This window comes from Pelobates fuscus, chromosome 6 (assembly GCF_036172605.1).
Source record: "Pelobates fuscus isolate aPelFus1 chromosome 6, aPelFus1.pri, whole genome shotgun sequence".
NCBI classification, from domain to species: domain Eukaryota; kingdom Metazoa; phylum Chordata; class Amphibia; order Anura; family Pelobatidae; genus Pelobates; species Pelobates fuscus.
In genome coordinates, this window is record NC_086322.1 from 63,948,934 (window position 1) to 63,970,585 (window position 21,652).

Genomic DNA, 21,652 nt, shown 5'->3' on the forward strand with positions numbered 1-21,652 from the left:
AAGGACCACTAAGGGAGGGGGGGTATAAGGACCACTAAGGGAGGGGGGGTATAAGGACCACTAAGGGAGGGGGGGTATAAGGACCACTAAGGGAGGGGGGGTATAAGGACCACTAGGGGAGGGGGGGTATAGGGACCACTAGGGGAGGGGGGGGTATAAGGACCACTAGGGGAGGGGGAGGGTATAAGGACCACTAGGGGAGGGGGAGGGTATAAGGACCACTAGGGGGGGGTATAAGGACCACTAGGGGAGGGGGGGTATAAGGACCACTAGGGGAGGGATGGGGGGGTATAAGGACCACTAGGGGAGGGATGGTTGGGATAAGGACCACTATGGGAGGGGGGGGATAAGGAGCACTATGGGAGGAGGGGGATAAGGAGCACTATGGGAGGGGGGGGATAAGGAGCACTATGGGAGGGGGGATAAGGAGCACTATAGGAGGGAGGGGGGGGGATAAGGACCCTATCCTACCCCACAAACCCTCTCTTTTACACTACACACATACACAATGCATCCCCCCCACACACACAGAAACAATGCATTCCTACTCACACACAGACACACCCGAAACACACAATTCATCCCTTACGTTCTCTTACATAATTAATGCACCCCTTACAGACACACACTGCATTCAATTACATACACAGAAACAAACCTTGCACCCCTTACACACACACACACACACACACACACACACACACACACACACACACACACAGAAACATACAATGCATTCCTTACAAGCAAAAACACACTACATCCCCTATAAACACACTACATCCCTTACACAAATTGCACACATAAAACATCCCCAACTCACGGATGGGCCATGTAGGTGGATTTATGGGTGGGCATTGTAGGCGTATGCCCCCTGGGGGCCCAGACCTTGAGCTGTGTAAGGGGCCCTAAAAAATGGAGCTGCTTCCTGTTCGTTAATTGTTGTGAGCACTGTTAAAAACAGTCTCTAGAGAGCCTCTTCTACACCAGACCTGTGGAGCCAGACTGAGCCCATCATCAGCCTCTTGTCCTCATCTGGTGGTAAGTAGGCAATCCAATATATTATTAGTGGCACTAATCTCTAATTTACCTCACATTAAATGGATACTATAGTCACCAGAAGCACTACAGCATAATGTAGTGGTTCTGGTGTCTATAGCCTGTGCCTGTAGGCTTTCTAATGTAAACACACTGTCTTTTCAGATAAGACACTTTGTGAAGACTGGCGTTGGCCCATATGGCAGAGCATATGGGCGGGGCATTGTGATGTCACATGGTGGGCTGGACATATGGGGGGGCGGCAAATTTTTTTTGCCTAGGGCGGCAAAAATCCTTGCACCGGCCCTGTATATATATATTAATTAGACAGACTTGAGAATGGAAAAATAAATTAATGACATTAAAGGGACACTCAAAGCACCAAAATAACTTTACCTTAATGAAGTGGTTTGGTGTATAGATCATGCCCCTGCAGTTCCTAACCATTATACATAGGATGTACACATTTGGAAGTCCCAGTGCAAACTAAACTATTTGCTTTAGAAATCAATTCTAGGAGCAGACAGAGCCTGTCTGAGGTCTATTCACCGACTGTACATTTTTACAAAATGACTTAATTTTTACATATGTCCAGCTGCTCTAAACAGTGCATTTAGCCATTAATCAATCCAGCCATAATTATAATTAACCAAATCAGTGCTGTGGTGGCAAAAGGTGTACTGTAGCACTGTACAGTGTATGCTTAGCATGTTTAATAGATATTTGCAAGTTAAACCTGTCCATAGAAAACCAATCATTTACTATTTTATCCCTAACAATAGTGATATTGAAGTAATCAACAATATTGTGTTTATTCTTCCAACTATTTTTTTAGTGGGGCCCTATGAATGAGCCAAGACTGGTGCTCAATTGCACACCCGTGCTCATATGTACAGATGCACTCATGGACTTATTTTCATTCAAAGAAAGTGTTGAAAGAAAGTTGCATTTCTAGTGGAAACATTTGATTCACAGATTTCATGGAGTAAAAAATAAAATAAACCCCTTTACTTCCCCTTACACCTCCCCCACCTGGAAAAAAAAAATCACGCAGTTTCCATTACAGTGAGAAAGAGGTGACCATGTTTTACAGTTCCTCTGTTCAAAGCAAGGTATTGATTGACTGGAGCACCAGCTAAAAATTGGTTTCTGTGCTGAATGAGGAGACAGGATCAAGCAGAACGTTATTTTATTTCAAGGTTCTGTAATGAAGGGGTTAAATAGGGATAGACTCTATAAAGAGAAAGGTGAAAGAAACAGGCACATGTCCAGTATTGCAGTGATTTAAGGAGATATTATCATTCCCAGCTAATCTAACCAGCCATATGGTGAAAGCAAGTTAATAATGTTTTAATGCAATTACTTCTGTTAAACAGCAGGTAGCAGAGTTTGCTCGAATCTGTTTGTTCAAGTAGGGGCTAAGTTTAAGTAACTGTTTTTTAACTTTGAGTTTCTGAAACAATGATACAGGTTTTGTTTTTTGTTTTTTTATTTTTTTTATAAAACAGATGGAAAGGTTTATTTTAGGGGTGTGAGTTGCCCTTACAATATAGTTGCCCCAATAAGTACCATATACAGGTAGAGACTTCCTAAGGGAAAACAGTTATCACAAGCAAGGCTACTAATTCTAACCACAAGACTTAAAAGGAAAATATAAAACACTACAATATGTAGTGGTTTTGGTGTTTAGACTGTCCATTTAACCCCTACATTACCAAACATTGCACTACCCTTTAAACCATAGAGACTGCAATTGATGTATGTATAATATCAAATTTGCTTTGAATCTAGGAGCCAACTAAAAAAGTTAGGACCCAGGTTTTTTGAACTTACAAAGCTTTATTTATAACGACTAAATTACAATTCTTAAATGTAGCTAAATGTAGTGGTTCTGGTGTCTATAGCCTGTCCAGGCTATAGACATCTCTAGTGGCAGTCACTCAGACTGCCACTAGAAGTGCTTCCTGGGTCAGTACTGCACAGGTGTGCAACACCTACAATCAGCGCCTCAACACTCTGCATGGAGGCGCTGAATGTTCCCCATAGAGATGCATTTATTCAATGTATCTCTATGAAGAGATGCTGATTGGCACAGCGTTTTGCAGCGCATGCGCTATAGTTCCCAATACTTTCCTATGGGAAAGCGTTTGATTGGCAAAGATCATAAATAGTGATTATCTCAGCCATAGAGGCGGGCCAGCCGAGGGGAGACCGGCATGGCCTGGGAAAAAAGGTGAGTAAAAACATCATTCCCATGTGATCGGAGGGGGGCTGGTAACCTAAACACATACATACATTGAGAGACACACATACACAAGCCATAACAGAAACACACACAAACACTGAAGACACACACACATACCATAACAAACACACTCAAAGACACACACATAAACATACAATTTTTGTTTTGTTTTAATGCAGTTCTATTCCACCTAGCCTCCCTACCTTTGGGAGAGCTGGAGTGGATCTGCTTTTCCTGGGGACTAGTGGGCAGTCAGCTAGGGAACAGTGGAGGCGGGCAGCTGGCTGCCCGTTCTGTAGGAGGAGCTGTGATCTCCCGGCCCTTTTCCATCGCAAGCCGCTTAGTGATGATGGGACCGGATGACGTTATATTCCGCAATGGAGCAGAGAGATCACAGCTCCCTCACCGTCAACAAAATTCCTGTTCGCCATGGATACTTGGCACCTAGGATTTGTTGAACCCTGTCATACAGTATAAATTATGTTAGACTGAAAAACAATTACAGTAACTTACTAAACATACAAGTACAGCAAGGTTAACTAGAACAAATAATAGAAGAAATAAAGTTCTGCTGAGCTATGGTATACATTTTCCTCAAAAAGGATCAGGATAAAAGAAGCACCGGTAGGGAGAGAAGGTTATTGGGAAGGCATCAGATCTGGTGAATGGAGGGGAGCCAATCTCAGGAATGAGTTATTATGAATTAAAACAGGCAGCAAAAATGCAACTGTATCCTATACCAAATCAAGGAATCTTCGCAAAAGAAAGCTTCTTACCTCCCAAAACAGGCTCTCTTTTAATATTTTAGATTATATATCTCAAACATCAAATTAATATATTAATAAAACCAAAACCATATATTAATAGTTTATCTGAAAAGTGTATCAAACAACATTAAGTCAAGGCCATATAGGTGTGTAAAATCAGGAATGGGTTATGGTGCCTGGAATCCACTAGCATTGTCCCTCCATTCAGTTTGCAATCATTACCTCCGCTGGAGCACTTACTTACTCTTAGCCATATCAACTCATACTAGTAAAGGGCACATGTGATAGGCTGAGAGAGGTCAGCCAACACTCTCAGAAAATCACGGCCATCCAGTGCAACTCTAGCAAATACTTCTTAATTACCCTGAGCAGGACAGAGGGATGGTCTGCTGAAGACTCATTAAGCACTAAACACTGAATGATAGAACTGCACCAGAAGATTGCAAACACTATAACCACTCCAATGAAATATATATCTATTAGAGTTGTATGTAAGTGATACCATTCCAATAATTATATGTTAAACATTTTGAAAATCTCATCCATATATCTAGTAGACGACTGGTTAATTCATCCACATACATTCGCCTTGTGTCAGACAGAGTTGTAAAACTTGACTGCGAAAATTTGAAAATCTGTGGTCTTCCCTGCTTCCCTCCTGCACAGAACCAGGGAAGATCATGAAGACAGTTGTAAAACACTGTTCGCCCCAAGGTGTATATATAAAAGGCTGAAGGATTCTGCCATATACTAAGGTTTTTTTAACAAAAAAAAAATTCTATTACCTTTCAAAGCTTGATGAAATTGTTATTATGTTAAAAATAGTTTTGAGGTGAACGTTATCCTTCAAGGTTTAAAACTAAACTTTTGACAATTTGGTTTGTGGAGATTAAAACTTTAAAAGCAGTCACACAAACCAATGATGCTACAGAAAAGTGTATAAGTAGACCTCCTGAGTATTTAATTTCAAACTTTTTATTTATTCATTTTATCACCAACATCTGACAAAGCTAAACAAACAAAAGGATGGGACTGCGCCGGTGGGCAAAGTAAATGGAATTAAAAGTCCTGGTTAAGGTAATAATATTGAAATAGAGTCCAGTATAATGGAACTTTGGGCCTATGTTGGTCTCTGAAGTTGTAGAGTATCGCTCCTTGCAGATATATGGAGGAGGGCGATGAATGATGAAGATAATAATGATAAAGGGTGATCCAAAAGGTATCCAAATAAAATAGGAGAGATAATACTCCCTTTTTGTAGAGCTTAATCCAGCTCCGGTATGAATAGCTTGCAGCGGTATGATCCCCACTTATGGGATATGCGGTGAGTATCCTCTTCGGTGTAGTGACAGACAGCCAGGGGGGGAGATAAAACAAAAAACAGTGATGGTGCAGTATGTTCCAAAAGTGGATAAAAAGTATTTAAATATAGTAGATCCACTCACATTTAATAGAGCTTATACTAGCTCTAGTGTAGTAGGCATACAGCGGTATAATCCCTGCCTCTGGGATATGTGGTGAGCGATCTTGAAATGGTTCTTAAGATGGTAACAGGATCTCAGGGAGAAGATAATAAAACAGCAATAGTGCTCTCAGTAAAATAATGCAGGTATATAAAATATAATAAAATATACTCACCATGTATAGGGCAGACTAACTGCTCTATGATACAGGTACGGGTGGTATAATCCCCACCTAAGGATTCTTTGGAGTATAGGAGATAATCGGGTAAAAAGCCAGGTAGTTTAAAATAAATAATAAATCACATAAAAAAGAAAATAAAAGATAATGGTACAAAAGAATAAAATGACCAAAATCTATTTATCAACAGTAATTTAAAAGCAGTACAATATCCAAACGCGTTTCACCAATTTAGGCTTTATCAATGGATTAAAAAACATAATGTTGCTATGTTTTTTAATCCATTGATAAAGCCTCAATTGGTGAAACGCGTTTGGATATTGTACTGCTTTTAAATTACTGTTAATAAATAGATTTTGGTCATTTTATTCTTTTGTACCATTATCTTTTATTTTCTTTTTTATGTGATTTATTATACTCACCGCATATCCCATGAGCCGCTGCAAGCTATTCATACCAGAGCTGGATTAAGCTCTACAAAAAGGGAGTATTATCTCACCTATTTTATTTGGATACCTTTTGGATCACCCTTTATCATTATTATCTTCATCATTCATCGCCCTCCTCCATATATCTGCAAGGAGCGATACTCTACAACTTCAGAGACCAACATAGGACCAAAGTTCCATTATACTGGACTCTATATCAATATTATTACCTTAACCAGGACTTTTAATTCCATTTACTTTGCCCACCGGCGCAGTCCCATCCCTTTGTTTGTTTGCCTTTCTCATTTATTTCAAGGACACGTGAGGGAGTCCTTGTTTGGGATTGCTGCCCTTTGTACCTCTTTCTGATATATTAGCGCTGACTCTATTCTCTGTTTTTTGTTATCTGACAAAGCTACTCATTTTCATGGGAAGCTTCACAAACCATGTGTGTCCCACTCCTGTAAAGACCTCATGTTTGTATTCTGCTACCGCCCCGGAGTACAACAATACTGCAGTTTTGTTTTTGCCAGTTGTTTGAGGGACTTGTTAGTTATGTGACTGCTTGACTTGTTTCCCAGAAACACTATTTGGGGAATTTACACCGTGTCACCATATTGCACAGTGTAATACAATGGCACTACTTCTATCCTTGGATAAACGTAACATAAAACCAGGGCTTGACAAATTTGCTCTGAATCTAAGAGCCAGGTTTTCGTAAACTTACAAAGCTTTATTTTCAATGACAAAATTACAATTCTTAAAGGGACACTATAATCAGCAGGACCACTATAGCTTAATGTAGTAGTTTGGGTGTCGATAAGCATGTCCATGCAGGTTTAGCACTGTTAACACTGCCGTTTCAGATAAAAGGCAGAGTTTACATTGCAGCCTAGTGACACCCTTGTTGCAATCAGTCATTCACTATAGTCCACTATTGGCACGGCGTGGGGAAAAAAGTTAAGTAAAAACACCCCATGTGATCGTTAGGCGGCTGTTCACCTAAACACACGCACATACACTGACAGACACACACACACATTATTATTTGTTTTAATTCAGTATATTCCACCCAGCCATGACGTCATATTCCGTCTCTAGCATCACTATGCAGCATACGAGGGAACAGAGCAGGAAGATCAAAGCTCCCTCGCTGCCTGCCTACAGAACATGCAGGTAGTCACCCGCCCACCTCAGAGGGAACTAGCTCACAAATCCCACCTGGCGCCTGGGATTTGTCGAGCCCTGAGTTATAAACACTAGCAAATTTTAACGGCCGCTGGAGTGGAACTAAAAACTTCCAGTTATCTAAATATGCACAGGGATTTGGAATAGTGCGCAAGTAACTTTTCTCTTTGGTTTTATTGTATGCATTGGGGCTGATGTGTACTATGGCCATTGCTGCCGCCCAGGAGTAGTGGGAGTCTCAGCGCAGGAATAACGTTTGTGTATTTGTACTAGTAAATTCTTACCCTAATCATCACTAACAACCTTAATAATGACAACCATAACCTTACATTAACCTTAACCCTCCACAACAGCCCTCAGCTTAACAGCTCTAACCCTTTAAACCTCTTTAGTTTAGAAAAACGTTGCCTGAGAGGGGATAAGATAACATTATACAAATATATTTAGGACCAATACAAACCATTGTGTGGAAATCTATTCACAAACAGGACTATACATAGCGAATAGATTTCCACACAAAGGAGGTTATGCGTTTACACTGGAAAAAATAAGATTTAGTCTAAAGCAAAGGAAAGTTTTTTTTTTTTGCCGTAAGAACAATAAGGATGTGGAATTATCAGAAGATGTTGTTTTATCAGATAGTCTGTTTAGATGTTTAAACAGCAACTAGATACATACTTGCAAAAATATAACATTTAATGATATCATTTTTCAAATGTAGGGAAATAGCTTCTTGATCTAAGGACAGATATGACTGCCATTCTGGGGTCAAAAAGATATTTCCCCCCCTAGTTTGTTGCAGAATTGGAGGTGCTTCTAACTGGGGTTTTTATCCTTCTTTTGGATCAAGAGCAAAAAACAGATGGGTGGAAGGCTGAACTTGATGGACACATGTCTCTTTGTAACTAAAACAGAAATATTCCCTCAACTGATGTAGCTGTTGGCATCAGCAGAAGGATACTTTCACTGTACAGAGTGCTCTGTATAGTGTGAATGCAGCATGAGAGAGGACTACAGATTCATGATGTCACCGACAATCAGACTGTGATTACCAGTGGACAGCATCAGGGCCGGATTAACATAGGGACTGATTGAGCTGCAGCTCCAGGCCCGGGTCCATGGAATAGGCCCATTTAAAAAAATATATATATATATATATTTTTTTTTTTTTTTTACACACACTACTCTTAGGTATGGTACTGGCACAGCCGGTATTTAAGGCTGCCTGGCCATGCCGGTATTGCAGTAATACCAGCAATACAATTGCAGGTGTTTTTCTCAGTATAAATGGAGATTACTCTGCAATACCAGCACCGGCCAGTAGGGGTCACTGTGTGTGGAGAGAGGCAGGCATAGGAAGTTACAGCATATCCCTCCCTGCCTCTCTCTACTACTCACTGATCCGTGGGGGAGCAGCTACACAGCACAGAGAGTCCAGACAGCAGCTCAACAACTCAGGTAAGTGAGGGATGAGGGGGAAAGGCAGCAGGGAGACATGTGGACACTGAGACACTAGGGGACACAGACACTAGGGGACACTGGGAGACCTGAGGACACAGACACATGGGTCCGCTGTGAGACATGGGGACGCTGTGAGACATGGGGACGCTGTGAGACATGGGGACGCTGGGACATGTAGACACTAGGGACACAGTATCCCCATGTCCCTAGTATATCAGTGTCCCCAAGTCTCCCAGCCAGTGTCCTCAAGTCTCCCAGCCAGTGTCCTCAAGTCTCCCAGTGTCTGTGACCCCAAGTCTCCCAGTGTCTGTGACCCCAAGTCTCCCAGTGTCTGTGACCCCAAGTCTCCCAGTGTCTGTGACCCCAAGTCTCCCAGTGTCTGTGACCCCAAGTCTCCCAGTGTCTGTGACCCCAAGTCTCCCAGTGTCCCCAAATGTCTCAGTGTCCCCATGTCTCCCAGTGTCCCACAGTGTCCCCATGTCTTATATTATAAATATATAATATATTAATTACATTACACCTCTTTGTCATAGTATCTTACTCATTAAATTTCCAGAGTGGATTTTTCCATATACAGAACAAAGAGTTGGAAATCTCTGATACACAAAACTTTGGTGATCTATTTTTGATGGGTATATTCATCAATAAAGGATTGTCAAGAGAAGTGCAATCTTTAGGCCAAAGTAGACCATTTAATAAAATACCTTAGGTGGAGAATTGTTCAGTTACATTATTTTGGCAAAAAAAAATTCAATTACCATTTTTCTCAATTGCTAGTTTGATGAATTAACCCTTAAATCTAAACGTAAGGCTGGAAAATTAAACTATTCTAAACACCTGTGACAAGTAAGAAACCTAGCAGGTGAGCAAAAAATACTGGTTTTCCATAAGCTAAACATTGGGTGGGCTAGTAACTTTCCCTCAGTTGGCTTATAAACCTTTGCAACATTTTTCTTTTACATATATCATACATACATAGTTTATATGGCTGGTGCACAAGCGTTTATCACATGTGCACACACTTTTCTCAATTATATGAGCCTTTTCTAAAATGAGATATATTCCCATAGCATAAGTTTGGAAAGTTGAGTTATAAGTCTCTAAGCCTAACTCTGCTCTGCCCGCGGATTTAATTAAACCACAAATCAGATCTCAAATGGTTGCATTTGCTCATATAATATATCAAATTCACAGGATTAAATGCTGGGAACTATAGTTATCCTCCATGAGAGAATTATAAAACAGTAAGAGGCTATGGCCCCAATTACTCATAAGTGCAGAGAAAAATTTAACTGATTCATCAATTCTAAATTTAGCAGAACATAACACAAATACATATTTCCAAAGCTGTACACCACATGTACCTGAATAGCACATATATTTGTGACTGCAATCTAGTTAAATATGTTACATAAACTGAAAGAAAAACCTACAAATGTATCAATGTATAATGTTATGTATCACAGCAAGAGAGATAAAGGGGATGGGGTATATCAATATTTGTCTGGAAGCAAAACCTGATATTTGTAAGCTATGCTCATATAATTGTGTAAACTTGGTGCATTCATCCTGAACTGAGATAGAGGGGATGGGAACCTAACACCATGTCCCTACCTCTCTACACTAACAGTGTAGGCTTAAAGGGACACTATATTCACCAGAACAACCACAGCTTAACGTAGTTATTCTGGTGAGTATAGTCAGTCCGTTCAGGCTTTTTGTTGTAAACATTTCAGAGAGAAAAGGCAGTGTTTACATTACAACCTAGGGACACCTCCAGTGGCCACTCCTCAGATGGCCACTGTAGGTGCTTCCTGGGGAAGTGGGGATTCAATGCATCTCTATGAGGAGTAGCGGATTGGCCAGGATTGTGTTTGGCTTGTGCTGGCTCTGCCCCTGATCTGCCTCCTTGACATGCTCATCAGAATTGATCATCTCAACCAAGCCAATGCTTTCCTAAGGGAAAGCAGTGTGATTGGCTGAGATAATCCCTTCTTATGAAGTCAGCCAAGGAGGCGATTCGGGGCAGAGCCAGCACTGGCAGACTGGAATAAAAGGTCAGATTTTTCTATATTTAGGAGGGCAAAGAGGGGGGATGGGGGCTAGATAGTGATTTTAACATTATAGGGTCAGGAATACATGTTATTGTTCCTGGCCCTACAGCAGTGATGGCTAACCTTGACACCATCAATTGTTTCTGGACTACATTTCCCATGATGCTCAGCTAGCTTTTAGACTCTAAAAGCTAGCTGAGCATCATGGGAAATGTAGTCCAGAAACAATTTATGGTGTCAAGGTTAGCCATCACTGCCCTACAGTGTTCCTTTAATGTGTCAGATTGGCAAAAAGGGCAGAAGAGATTGAATAGTCTCTGTCTTGGTATTGCATGGCTGCGCTAAATAAGGGTAAGTGAGATGGGTTATAAGAGGCAAACAGAACAGGGGTTGCCAGCAAGAATGGATGGTAGACAGACAAAATGACACATAATAAATCATTAATAAAATAAATTATGGGAAAAAATGTGGGGAGATTCAATAAGGATATAGACAGGGAACACAGGTAAGGAAAAGGGGGATATGAGCAGGGGAATAAGCGAAGATGGGCAAGGGCATTGGCATCAGGCAGTCCCTCCCTTGGACCAGCTGTGCACTTTCAAAAACATCATAAACTTAACCTTTTAAATGGTTCCTGAATTATATGTTTAAATCTTATTTTTCTGTAGGAAGACATTTGCTAAACTGATAAATGTGACTGTTCTACTGGTTGCCTCCTGCCACTGTGGCTCCTTTAGAAAAAAAACATTGATATAATTGTTCATCCTATGGTGCCAAGTCCTATACCCGTTTATTTGGTATATGGGATGTGGTCTGAGTTTTGGGCACCTGGGCAGAAAAACAAGAGGGAGATGTGGAATGTAGTGGTTATGGTGCTTTAATAATGTAGGACTTTAAAACAATTTATGAGCAACTGTACCAATAAAACAATTACATATTATCATCAGGGATCAAACTTCAATACTATTCAAAACTGCAACAAACCCCAAAGAAAATGTTACTATTTTATAGTTGGTAAGCACCAGGTTCTATGCATTTGCCTACCCAATATAAAATCCCTGTAAGAACAGAACATAACATGTTACACTAAGGTATAAAATTTGAAGATTTTACAAGGCAGACAGACAGCCTTATTTTAGGAGCCAGATTTCAACATACTTGTAACTGGCAAGTACTACACTATTAATTTTAGCAGCCATTGCTCTAATATTCAGGGCATTTGATTCTTCTTACTTCATGTTTCCCTTCTAAAGTGATTGGTCATTTTCAAAAACTAAACACAGACAAGATAGGAAGCACACTATTATATAAATGTACAAGAATAAAGCTTCAGATATAAACCCTGTTTCTACTATATATGTGATAGTAATTTTATCATGTTGTTCAATATATTTTGAGGTGTAAATTCCATGAAGAAATATTCCTATTAGGTGGACTTGAAGCAAAGAGGAAAACAACTAATAACTCGAAAAAAAATAAAGCAAGGGAATACATCATGGAATTTACAAACATTTTGTTTTAATTTTTCTTAAGCTATTGAAAAAGAAAATTGGGTAGAAAAAAAAAGGTTTTAACAAAGAACTTGTTTTTAATGGGAAATAAAGAGTAAGCTAAGTGAAGCAAGTGGATCTATTTTGCAAATACATCTAATATAGATTTCTGATAATCCTATTTAAGAAATGTGAAACCAAAATAGTAAATATATTTGCTCTCTGTTCTCCGATATGGACTCACTGTAACAAATCCCTTTCTCAACACAATGAGCTTCGCAATGAGAAAGTGCTTACTAATTAAAAATGTATACATCAATATCCTGCATGGTTGAGGTACAGAACATTAGAAAGTAGTAACATGGGTGAGCGCTCAGAAAAAAAATGAAAAAAATAAAGTTGGGTGGTCCTCACTAAGTCATACCACAACATTATCATAAGGAAATTCCACCATGAATTTAGATAGAACACACAGGTGTTTCAAAACAAAATCTACCTGGTAGAACACACTATTGTTACAGAATATTGAATAAAAAGGGGATGAGAGTATTATCATAACAGCGTCGAAGGTGAATAAAATAGGATTTATCATATAGATTTATTTTAAAATATTATAATTAACTGCATTATGAGCGGTTATCCATTAAAGTGAACCTGTCGCGGCTAGTTCAGCTTAAGCTTAAGTTCACCATGCTACAGACAAAAGATCCACATATAGTAATTTAACTACAGCATATACTATTATGAAAGGCAAGCACAATTTATTTAAAAAGGAAATACGTAGAATGTGTTAGCAACATAAACCTTCACATTATGTAAAGTAAAATGATCACCTATGCTGGAAAACATTAACAGATACTGTTAACTTGCTCAAATGTATACGTCTGATATGTTCAGATATTGTGACTTTTACTGTAATGTATTGCTTGCAATTAATATTTTACCAATGCTACTTAATTCTAAATAAGAAATAAAATAAAAAAAATAAATAATAAAAAAAAATAATGTATTACCCCAACATTGAAAGGAATACTCTAGAAGTCTATACAAGAGCTTCGGGGGGCACAAGAGGAAATGACCAACACCAGCCCCCTCCTTATTTTAAAAAGGTGTAATACTTACCTTTTTTATTGACGTTTTCGCTAAAAAGGCAGTGTTTACATTAAAAAGCCTGCAGGACAAGCGATATACACCTGAACAATTACATTAAGCTTTAGTTGCTCTGGTGACTATAGTGTCCCTTTAACCTCAATCCCAAGTTATAAGGGACAAAGTGTATTTCCAAGACTGATCTAGGTTCACCTTAGCAAGGTGATAATTATTCTATAGCAAACCAACTATTATTGCCCATGGCAAGCCTGAGGGTTTGTCAACAGACTCATGATGTGGCATGTTTCTGGAACCTACTGGACAGGAACTGTGAAGATATATAATCGGAATAAGCGAGGCACAAAGGTTTACTGATATAAACACAAAAAGCAAAAAAAAAAAAGGTAAAAAAGGTATGGAAGTAATTATAATGCACAATTGAAAATAAGAAAACATGAAGAGTCAAAAAGAAAAAAGAAAAAGAAAAAAGACAAAATTGCAGGCAGAGTATTGCTGGGTAAGCATTACACAATCTGGAAAAACACTATCAAAAACAAAACATAGAAATAAAAAGGAAGCACATAAAGCTAATTATGACAATACAGGAGAACCAAGTTGTTGGTGATAACTAAAATGGATACAAAATAGGATTCCTAAGAAAATGCATGGGGGATGTCACAATATCATTAATGAATGAAAGTAAACTAGACGGGCAATAATGAAAGGGAACAAATACAGAAAGTCACATCATAAATTATTAAAAGACAGAGAGGAGAAAAGGTGACTATAGACGCCAAGTGAATGCAACACTTGTGGAGGATGATACAGAACAGGATGGAGAAGATACTTGTACCATGAATAAATAAATAAAAATAATGATAGAATATTTTGATTATATAGTTTAAATAGCACTCAGGTCAACACCTATAAGACATTTATCAATAGTACTGTACTTAAATATTTTACATAATTTCCTAAATAACTCAACTCCACACTCATCACAACCTGGACAGCACTTGTCACCTGGTGTGTGATGTTGTGACCTTTAGTCATTTGAAATGGTGTAATTAGGGTGGCAGCGATGTTAGAAATGGTGTAAATGGGAAGGCAGTGTTATTGGGAATGGTGTAAGTGGGAAGGCAGTGTTATTGGGAACGGTGTAAGTGGGAAGGCAGTGTTATTGGGAGCGGTGTAAGTGGGAAGGCAGTGTCACTTGGAGCGGTGTAAGTGGGAAGGCAGTGTTATTGGGAACAGTGTAAGTGGTAAGGCAGTGTTATTGGGAACGGTGTAAGTGGGAAGGCAGTGTTATTGGGAGCGGTGTAAGTGGGAAGGCAGTGTCACTTGGAGCGGTGTAAGTGGGAAGGCAGTGTCACTTGGAGCGGTGTAAGTGGGAAGGCAGTGTTATTGGGAACGGTGTAAGTGGGAAGGCAGTGTTATTGGGAGCGGTGTAAGTGGGAAGGCAGTGTCACTTGGAGCGGTGTAAGTGGGAAGGCAGTGTTATTGGGAACAGTGTAAGTGGTAAGGCAGTGTTATTGGGAACGGTGTAAGTGGGAAGGCAGTGTCACTTGGAGCGGTGTAAGTGGGAAGGCAGTGTCACTTGGAGCGGTGTAAGTGGGAAGGCAGTGTTATTGGGAGCGGTGTAAGTGGTAAGGCAGTGTTATTGGGAACGGTGTAAGTGGGAAGGCAGTGTCACTTGGAGCGGTGTAAGTGGGAAGGCAGTGTCACTTGGAGCGGTGTAAGTGGGAAGGCAGTGTCACTTGGAGCGGTGTAAGTGGGAAGGCAGTGTCACTTGGAGCGGTGTAAGTGGGAAGGCAGTGTTATTGGGAACGGTGTAAGTGGGAAGGCAGTGTTATTGGGAGCGGTGTAAGTGGGAAGGCAGTGTTATTGGGAGCGGTGTAAGTGGGAAGGCAGTGTCACTTGGAGTGGTGTAAGTGGGAAGGCAGTGTTATTGGAAAGAATTACTTTGTTTTTGATATAAAGAAGGGACATTGTGTTAGGAGAGATGTAGAAATGGTACTGTGGAGGAGATAGCAATATTAATTTGGAGGGTGCAAGGGGAGGGATTGATTTACTGTTAGGAGCACTGTACATAGCCATGTATAGTTATTATGGAGCACGGTCTATTAGATTTTCACCCAGTCTCCAGTCCTTAAAAACACACACACACACACACACACACAAGACCTCAGTAAATACTATTCTAGCAACCATAGTTTTCTACCCTACCCTTACCTTTTGTGTCAGTATACCCCACTACCTCTAGTATGTAAGCTCATCGAGCAGGGCCATCAACCCCACTGTTCCTATGTGTCCATCTTGTTTGGTTTGAACTACGTGTCTGTCAGTCCACCCATTGTACAGCGCTGTAGAATCTTTTGGCACGTTATAAATAATAATAATATAACCATTATGGAGCACTGTGTATATATATATAATGGTTATGGAGCACTGTGTATATCCATTATGGAGTTCTGTGTATATCTTTAAGGAGCTTTGCATATAGATCATTATGGAGCTCTGCAGCTATCCATCATGGAGCTCTGTGTATGTTCATTATGGAGCTCTGTGTATATTTTAATGGAGCTTTGTGTATGTCCATTGTGAAGCTCCATGTATATATCCAATAGGGAGCTCCGTGTATATATCCATTATGGAGCTCTGTGTGGATATCATCATAGAGCTCTGTGTGGATATCATCATAGAGCTCTGTGTGGATATCATCATAGAGCTCTGTGTGGATATCATCATAGAGCTCTGTGTGGATATCATCATAGAGCTCTGTGTGGATATCATCATAGAGCTCTGTGTGGATATCATCATAGAGCTCTGTGTGGATATCACCATAGAGCTCTGTGTGGATATCACCATAGAGCTCTGTGTGGATATCACCATAGAGCTCTGTGTGGATATCACCATAGAGCTCTGTGTGGATATCATCATGGAGCTCTGTGTGGATATCATCATGGAGCTCTGTGTATATATATATATATATATATATATATATATTATGGAGCTCTGTGTATATATATTATGGAGCTCTGTGTATATATATTATGGAGTTCTGTGTATTTATATTATGGAGTTCTGTGTATTTATATTATGGAGCTCTGTGTATTTATATTATGGAGCTCTGTGTATTTATATTATGGAGCTGTGTATTTATATTATGGAGCTCTGTGTATTTATATTATGGAGCTCTGTGTATATTATGGAGCTCTGTGTATATTATGGAGCTCTGTGTATATTATGGAGCTCTGTATATATTATGGAGCTCTGTGTGTATATCCAGTATGGAGCTCTGTATATATTATGGAGCTCTGTGTATATATTATGGAGCTCTGTGTATATATCCAGTATGGAGCTCTGTGCATATATCCAGTATGGAGCTCTGTGCATATATAGATTATGGAGCTCTGTGTATATATAGATTATGGAGCTCTGTGTATATATAGATTATGGAGCTCTGTATATATATAGATTATGGAGCTCTGTGTATATCTATTATGGAGCTCTGTGTATATCTATTATGGAGCTCTGTGTATATCATTATTATGGAGCTCTGTGTATATATTATGGAGCTCTGTGTATATATTATGGAGCTCTGTGTATATTCAGTATGGAGCTCTGTGTATAAAATTATGGAGCTCTGTGTGTATTATTGTGGAGCTCTGTGTATATATTATTATGGAGATCTGTGTATATTATTATGGAGCCCTGTGTATAAAATTATGGAGCCCTGTGTATAAAATTATGGAGCCCTGTGTATAAAATTATGGAGCTCTGTATATAAAATTATGGAGCTCTGTGTATTATTATGGAGCTCTGTGTATTATTATGGAGCTCTGTGTATGTATATATATATATATATATATATATATATATATTATGGAGCTCTGTGTATATATATTATGGAGCTCTGTGTATATATATTATGGAGTTCTGTGTATTTATATTATGGAGTTCTGTGTATTTATATTATGGAGCTCTGTGTATTTATATTATGGAGCTCTGTGTATTTATATTATGGAGCTCTGTGTATTTATATTATGGAGCTCTGTGTATTTATATTATGGAGCTCTGTGTATATTATGGAGCTCTGTGTATATTATGGAGCTCTGTATATATTATGGAGCTCTGTATATATTATGGAGCTCTGTGTGTATATCCAGTATGGAGCTCTGTATATATTATGGAGCTCTGTGTATATATTATGGAGCTCTGTGTATATATCCAGTATGGAGCTCTGTGCATATATCCAGTATGGAGCTCTGTGCATATATAGATTATGGAGCTCTGTGCATATATAGATTATGGAGCTCTGTGTATATATAGATTATGGAGCTCTGTGTATATATAGATTATGGAGCTCTGTATATATATAGATTATGGAGCTCTGTGTATATCTATTATGGAGCTCTGTGTATATCTATTATGGAGCTCTGTGTATATCATTATTATGGAGCTCTGTGTATATATTATGGAGCTCTGTGTATATATTATGGAGCTCTGTGTATATTCAGTATGGAGCTCTGTGTATAAAATTATGGAGCTCTGTGTGTATTATTGTGGAGCTCTGTGTATATATTATTATGGAGATCTGTGTATATTATTATGGAGCCCTGTGTATAAAATTATGGAGCTCTGTATATAAAATTATGGAGCTCTGTGTATTATTATGGAGCTCTGTGTATTATTATGGAGCTCTGTGTATTATTATGGAGCTCTGTGTATTATTATGGAGCTCTGTGTATTATTGTGGAGCTCTGTGTATATATTATTATGGAGATCTGTGTATATTATTATGGAGCCCTGTGTATAAAATTATGGAGCCCTGTGTATAAAATTATGGAGCTCTGTGTATAAAATTATGGAGCTCTGTATATAAAATTTTGGAGCTCTGTATATAAAATTTTGGAGCTCTGTATATAAAATTATGGAGCTCTGTGTATTATTATGGAGCTCTGTGTATTATTATGGAGCTCTGTGTATTATTATGGAGCTCTGTGTATATTATTATGGAGATCTGTGTATATCATTATAATGGAGCTCTGTGTATATCATTATTATGGAGCTCTGTGTATATCATTATTATGGAGCTATGTGTATATCATTATTATGGAGCTATGTGTATATCATTATTATGGAGCTCTGTGTATATATAGATTATGGAGCTCTGTGTATATATAGATTATGGAGCTCTGTGTATATATTATTATAGAGCTCTGTGTATATATTATTACGGAGCTCTGTGTATATCATTATTATGGAGCTCTGTGTATATCATTATTATGGAGCTCTGTGTATATATTATTATGGAGCTCTGTGTATATATTATTATGGAGCTCTGTGTATATATTATTATGGAGCTCTGTGTATATATTATTATGGAGCTCTGTGTATATATTATTATGGAGCTCTGTGTATATATTATTATGGAGCTCTGTGTATATCATTATTATGGAGCTCTGTGTATATCATTATTATGGAGCTCTGTGTATATCATTATTATGGAGCTCTGTCTATATATAGATTAAGGAGCTCTGTGTATATATTATTATGGAGCTCTGTGTATATCATTATTATGGAGCTCTGTGTATATCATTATTATGGAGCTCTGTGTATATCATTATTATGGAGCTCTGTGTATATATAGATTATGGAGCTCTGTGTATATATAGATTATGGAGCTCTGTGTATATATAGATTATGGAGCTCTGTGTATATCATTATTATGGAGCTCTGTGTATATCATTATTATGGAGCTCTGTGTATATCATTATTATGGAGCTCTGTGTATATCATTATTATGGAGCGCTGTGTATATCATTATTATGGAGCTCTGTGTATATCATTATTATGGAGCTCTGTGTATATCATTATTATGGAGCTCTGTGTATATCATTATTATGGAGCTCTGTGTATATCATTATTATGGAGCTCTGTGTATATCATTATTATGGAGCTCTGTATATATCATTATTATGGAGCTCTGTGTATATCATTATTATGGAGCTCTGTGTATATCATTATTATGAAGCTCTGTGTATATCATTATTATGGAGCTCTGTGTATATATAGATTATGGAGCTCTGTGTATATATAGATTATGGAGCTCTGTGTATATATTATTATGGAGCTCTGTGTATATATTATTATGGAGCTCTGTGTATATCATTATTATGGAGCTCTGTGTATATCATTATTATGGAGCTCTGTGTATATCATTATTATGGAGCTCTGTCTATATATAGATTAAGGAGCTCTGTGTATATATTATTATGGAGCTCTGTGTATATATTATTATGGAGCTCTGTGTATATATTATTATGGAGCTCTGTGTATATATTATTATGGAGCTCTGTGTATATATTATTATGGAGCTCTGTGTATATATTATTATGGGGCTCTGTGTATATCATTATTATGGAGCTCTGTGTATATATAGATTATGGAGCTCTGTGTATATATAGATTATGGAGCTCTGTGTATATCATTATTATGGAGCTCTGTGTATATCATTATTATGGAGCTCTGTGTATATATTATTATGGAGCTCTGTGTATATATTATTATGGAGCTCTGTGTATATCATTATTATGGAGCTCTGTGTATATCATTATTATGGAGCTCTGTGTATATATTATTATGGAGCTCTGTGTATATCATTATTATGGAGCTCTGTGTATATCATTATTATGGAGCTCTGTGTATATATTATTATGGAGCTCTGTGTATATCATTATTATGGAGCTCTGTGTATATATTATTATGGAGCTCTGTGTATATCATTATTATGGGGTCTGTGTATATCATTATTATGGAGCTCTGTGTATATATTATTATGGAGCTCTGTGTATATCATTATTATGAAGCTCTGTGTATATCATTATTATGGAGCTCTGTGTATATATTATTATGGAGCTCTGTGTATATCATTATTATGGAGCTCTGTGTATATATTATTATGGAGCTCTGTGTATATCATTATTATGGAGCTCTGTGTGTGAGACACCCACCTTCCCGCAGGCTCCGTCTCCCAGTACCACTATTTTGAGCTGCCGGTCCTGGCTCTCTTCCTCCGAGTCGGACATGTCTCTGTGAGGGGCTGTGAGGGGCTCTGCTCGCTGAGGATCACACCGGATTTACAGGAGCAGCGCTAAGCAACCGGACGCCATGTTTGGCCGCACACAGCCTGTCACTGGCTGCAGCCTGGGCACCAACCACTGCGGATGGCCGAGGGGGGGGCGGCACGGCGCACTAATCACAGACACGGGGGAAGTACGTCTTACTCGTTATAATTAAACTCCAGATTATTATTATATCAAATCTTAGTGATTATCACAAACCCGGGATGTGGGGGTTTGTCACTAATATCAGGAAAAAATAATGTACTGAGTAACATCCCCCCTCCCCCCGTAAACTGTCATATGGTTCGGTCGAATCGTGACGCTGCCTGGTAACTATGGTACTGCGTGAGGCCAGAGAGAAAGAGAGAGAGAGCATGGGGAGCATAGAGACAGGGAGATAGAGGAGATAAGGGGCAAAGAGACAGGGAGATAGATAGGGGGTACAGGGAGGAACAGAGACAGGGAGATAAAGGGCAAAGAGACTGGGAGATACATAGGGGGTACAGGGGGGAACAGAGACCGGGAGATAAAGGGCAAAGAGACTGGGAGATAGACAGGGGGGAACAGAGACCGGGAGATAGAGGGCAAAGAGAGGGAGATAAAGGGCAAAGAGACAGAGACAGAGAGATAAATAGGGGGTACAGGGGGGAACAGAGACAGGGAGATAAAGGGCAAAGAGACTGGGAGATAGATAGGGGGTACAGGGGGGAACAGAGACTAGGAGATAGAGGAGATAGGGGGAACAGAGACAGGGAGATAGAGGAGATAGGGGGAACAGAGACAGGGAGATAGAGGAGATAGGGGGAACAGAGACAGGGAGATAGAGGAGATAGGGGGAACAGAGACAGGGAGATAGAGGAGATAGGGGGAACAGAGACAGGGAGATAGGGGGAACAGAGACAGGGAGATAGAGGAGATAGGGGGAACAGAGACAGGGAGATAGGGGGAACAGAGACAGGGGGAACAGAGACAGGGGGAACAGAGACAGGGAGATAGGGGGAACAGAGACAGGGAGATAGAGGAGATAGGGGGAACAGAGACAGGGAGATAGAGGAGATAGGGGGAACAGAGACAGGGAGATAGAGGAGATAGGGGGAACAGAGACAGGGAGATAGAGGAGATAG

At 39.2% G+C, this 21,652-nt stretch overlaps 1 protein-coding gene across 2 annotated transcripts in view; it reads right to left on the minus strand.

Annotated features, from left to right (window-relative positions):
- The window catches only part of RAB28 (RAB28, member RAS oncogene family), a 111,593-nt gene extending 91,005 nt beyond the window's left edge, over positions 1-20,588 (minus strand). For both annotated transcript variants that reach the window (XM_063457786.1, XM_063457787.1), the window contains exon 1: positions 20,418-20,588. In XM_063457786.1, the coding sequence (XP_063313856.1) occupies positions 20,418-20,492 (75 nt within the window). In that variant the 5' untranslated portion in view covers positions 20,493-20,588. The remainder of the gene's footprint in view (positions 1-20,417) is intronic.
- Between the last annotated feature and the right edge of the window lie 1,064 nt (positions 20,589-21,652).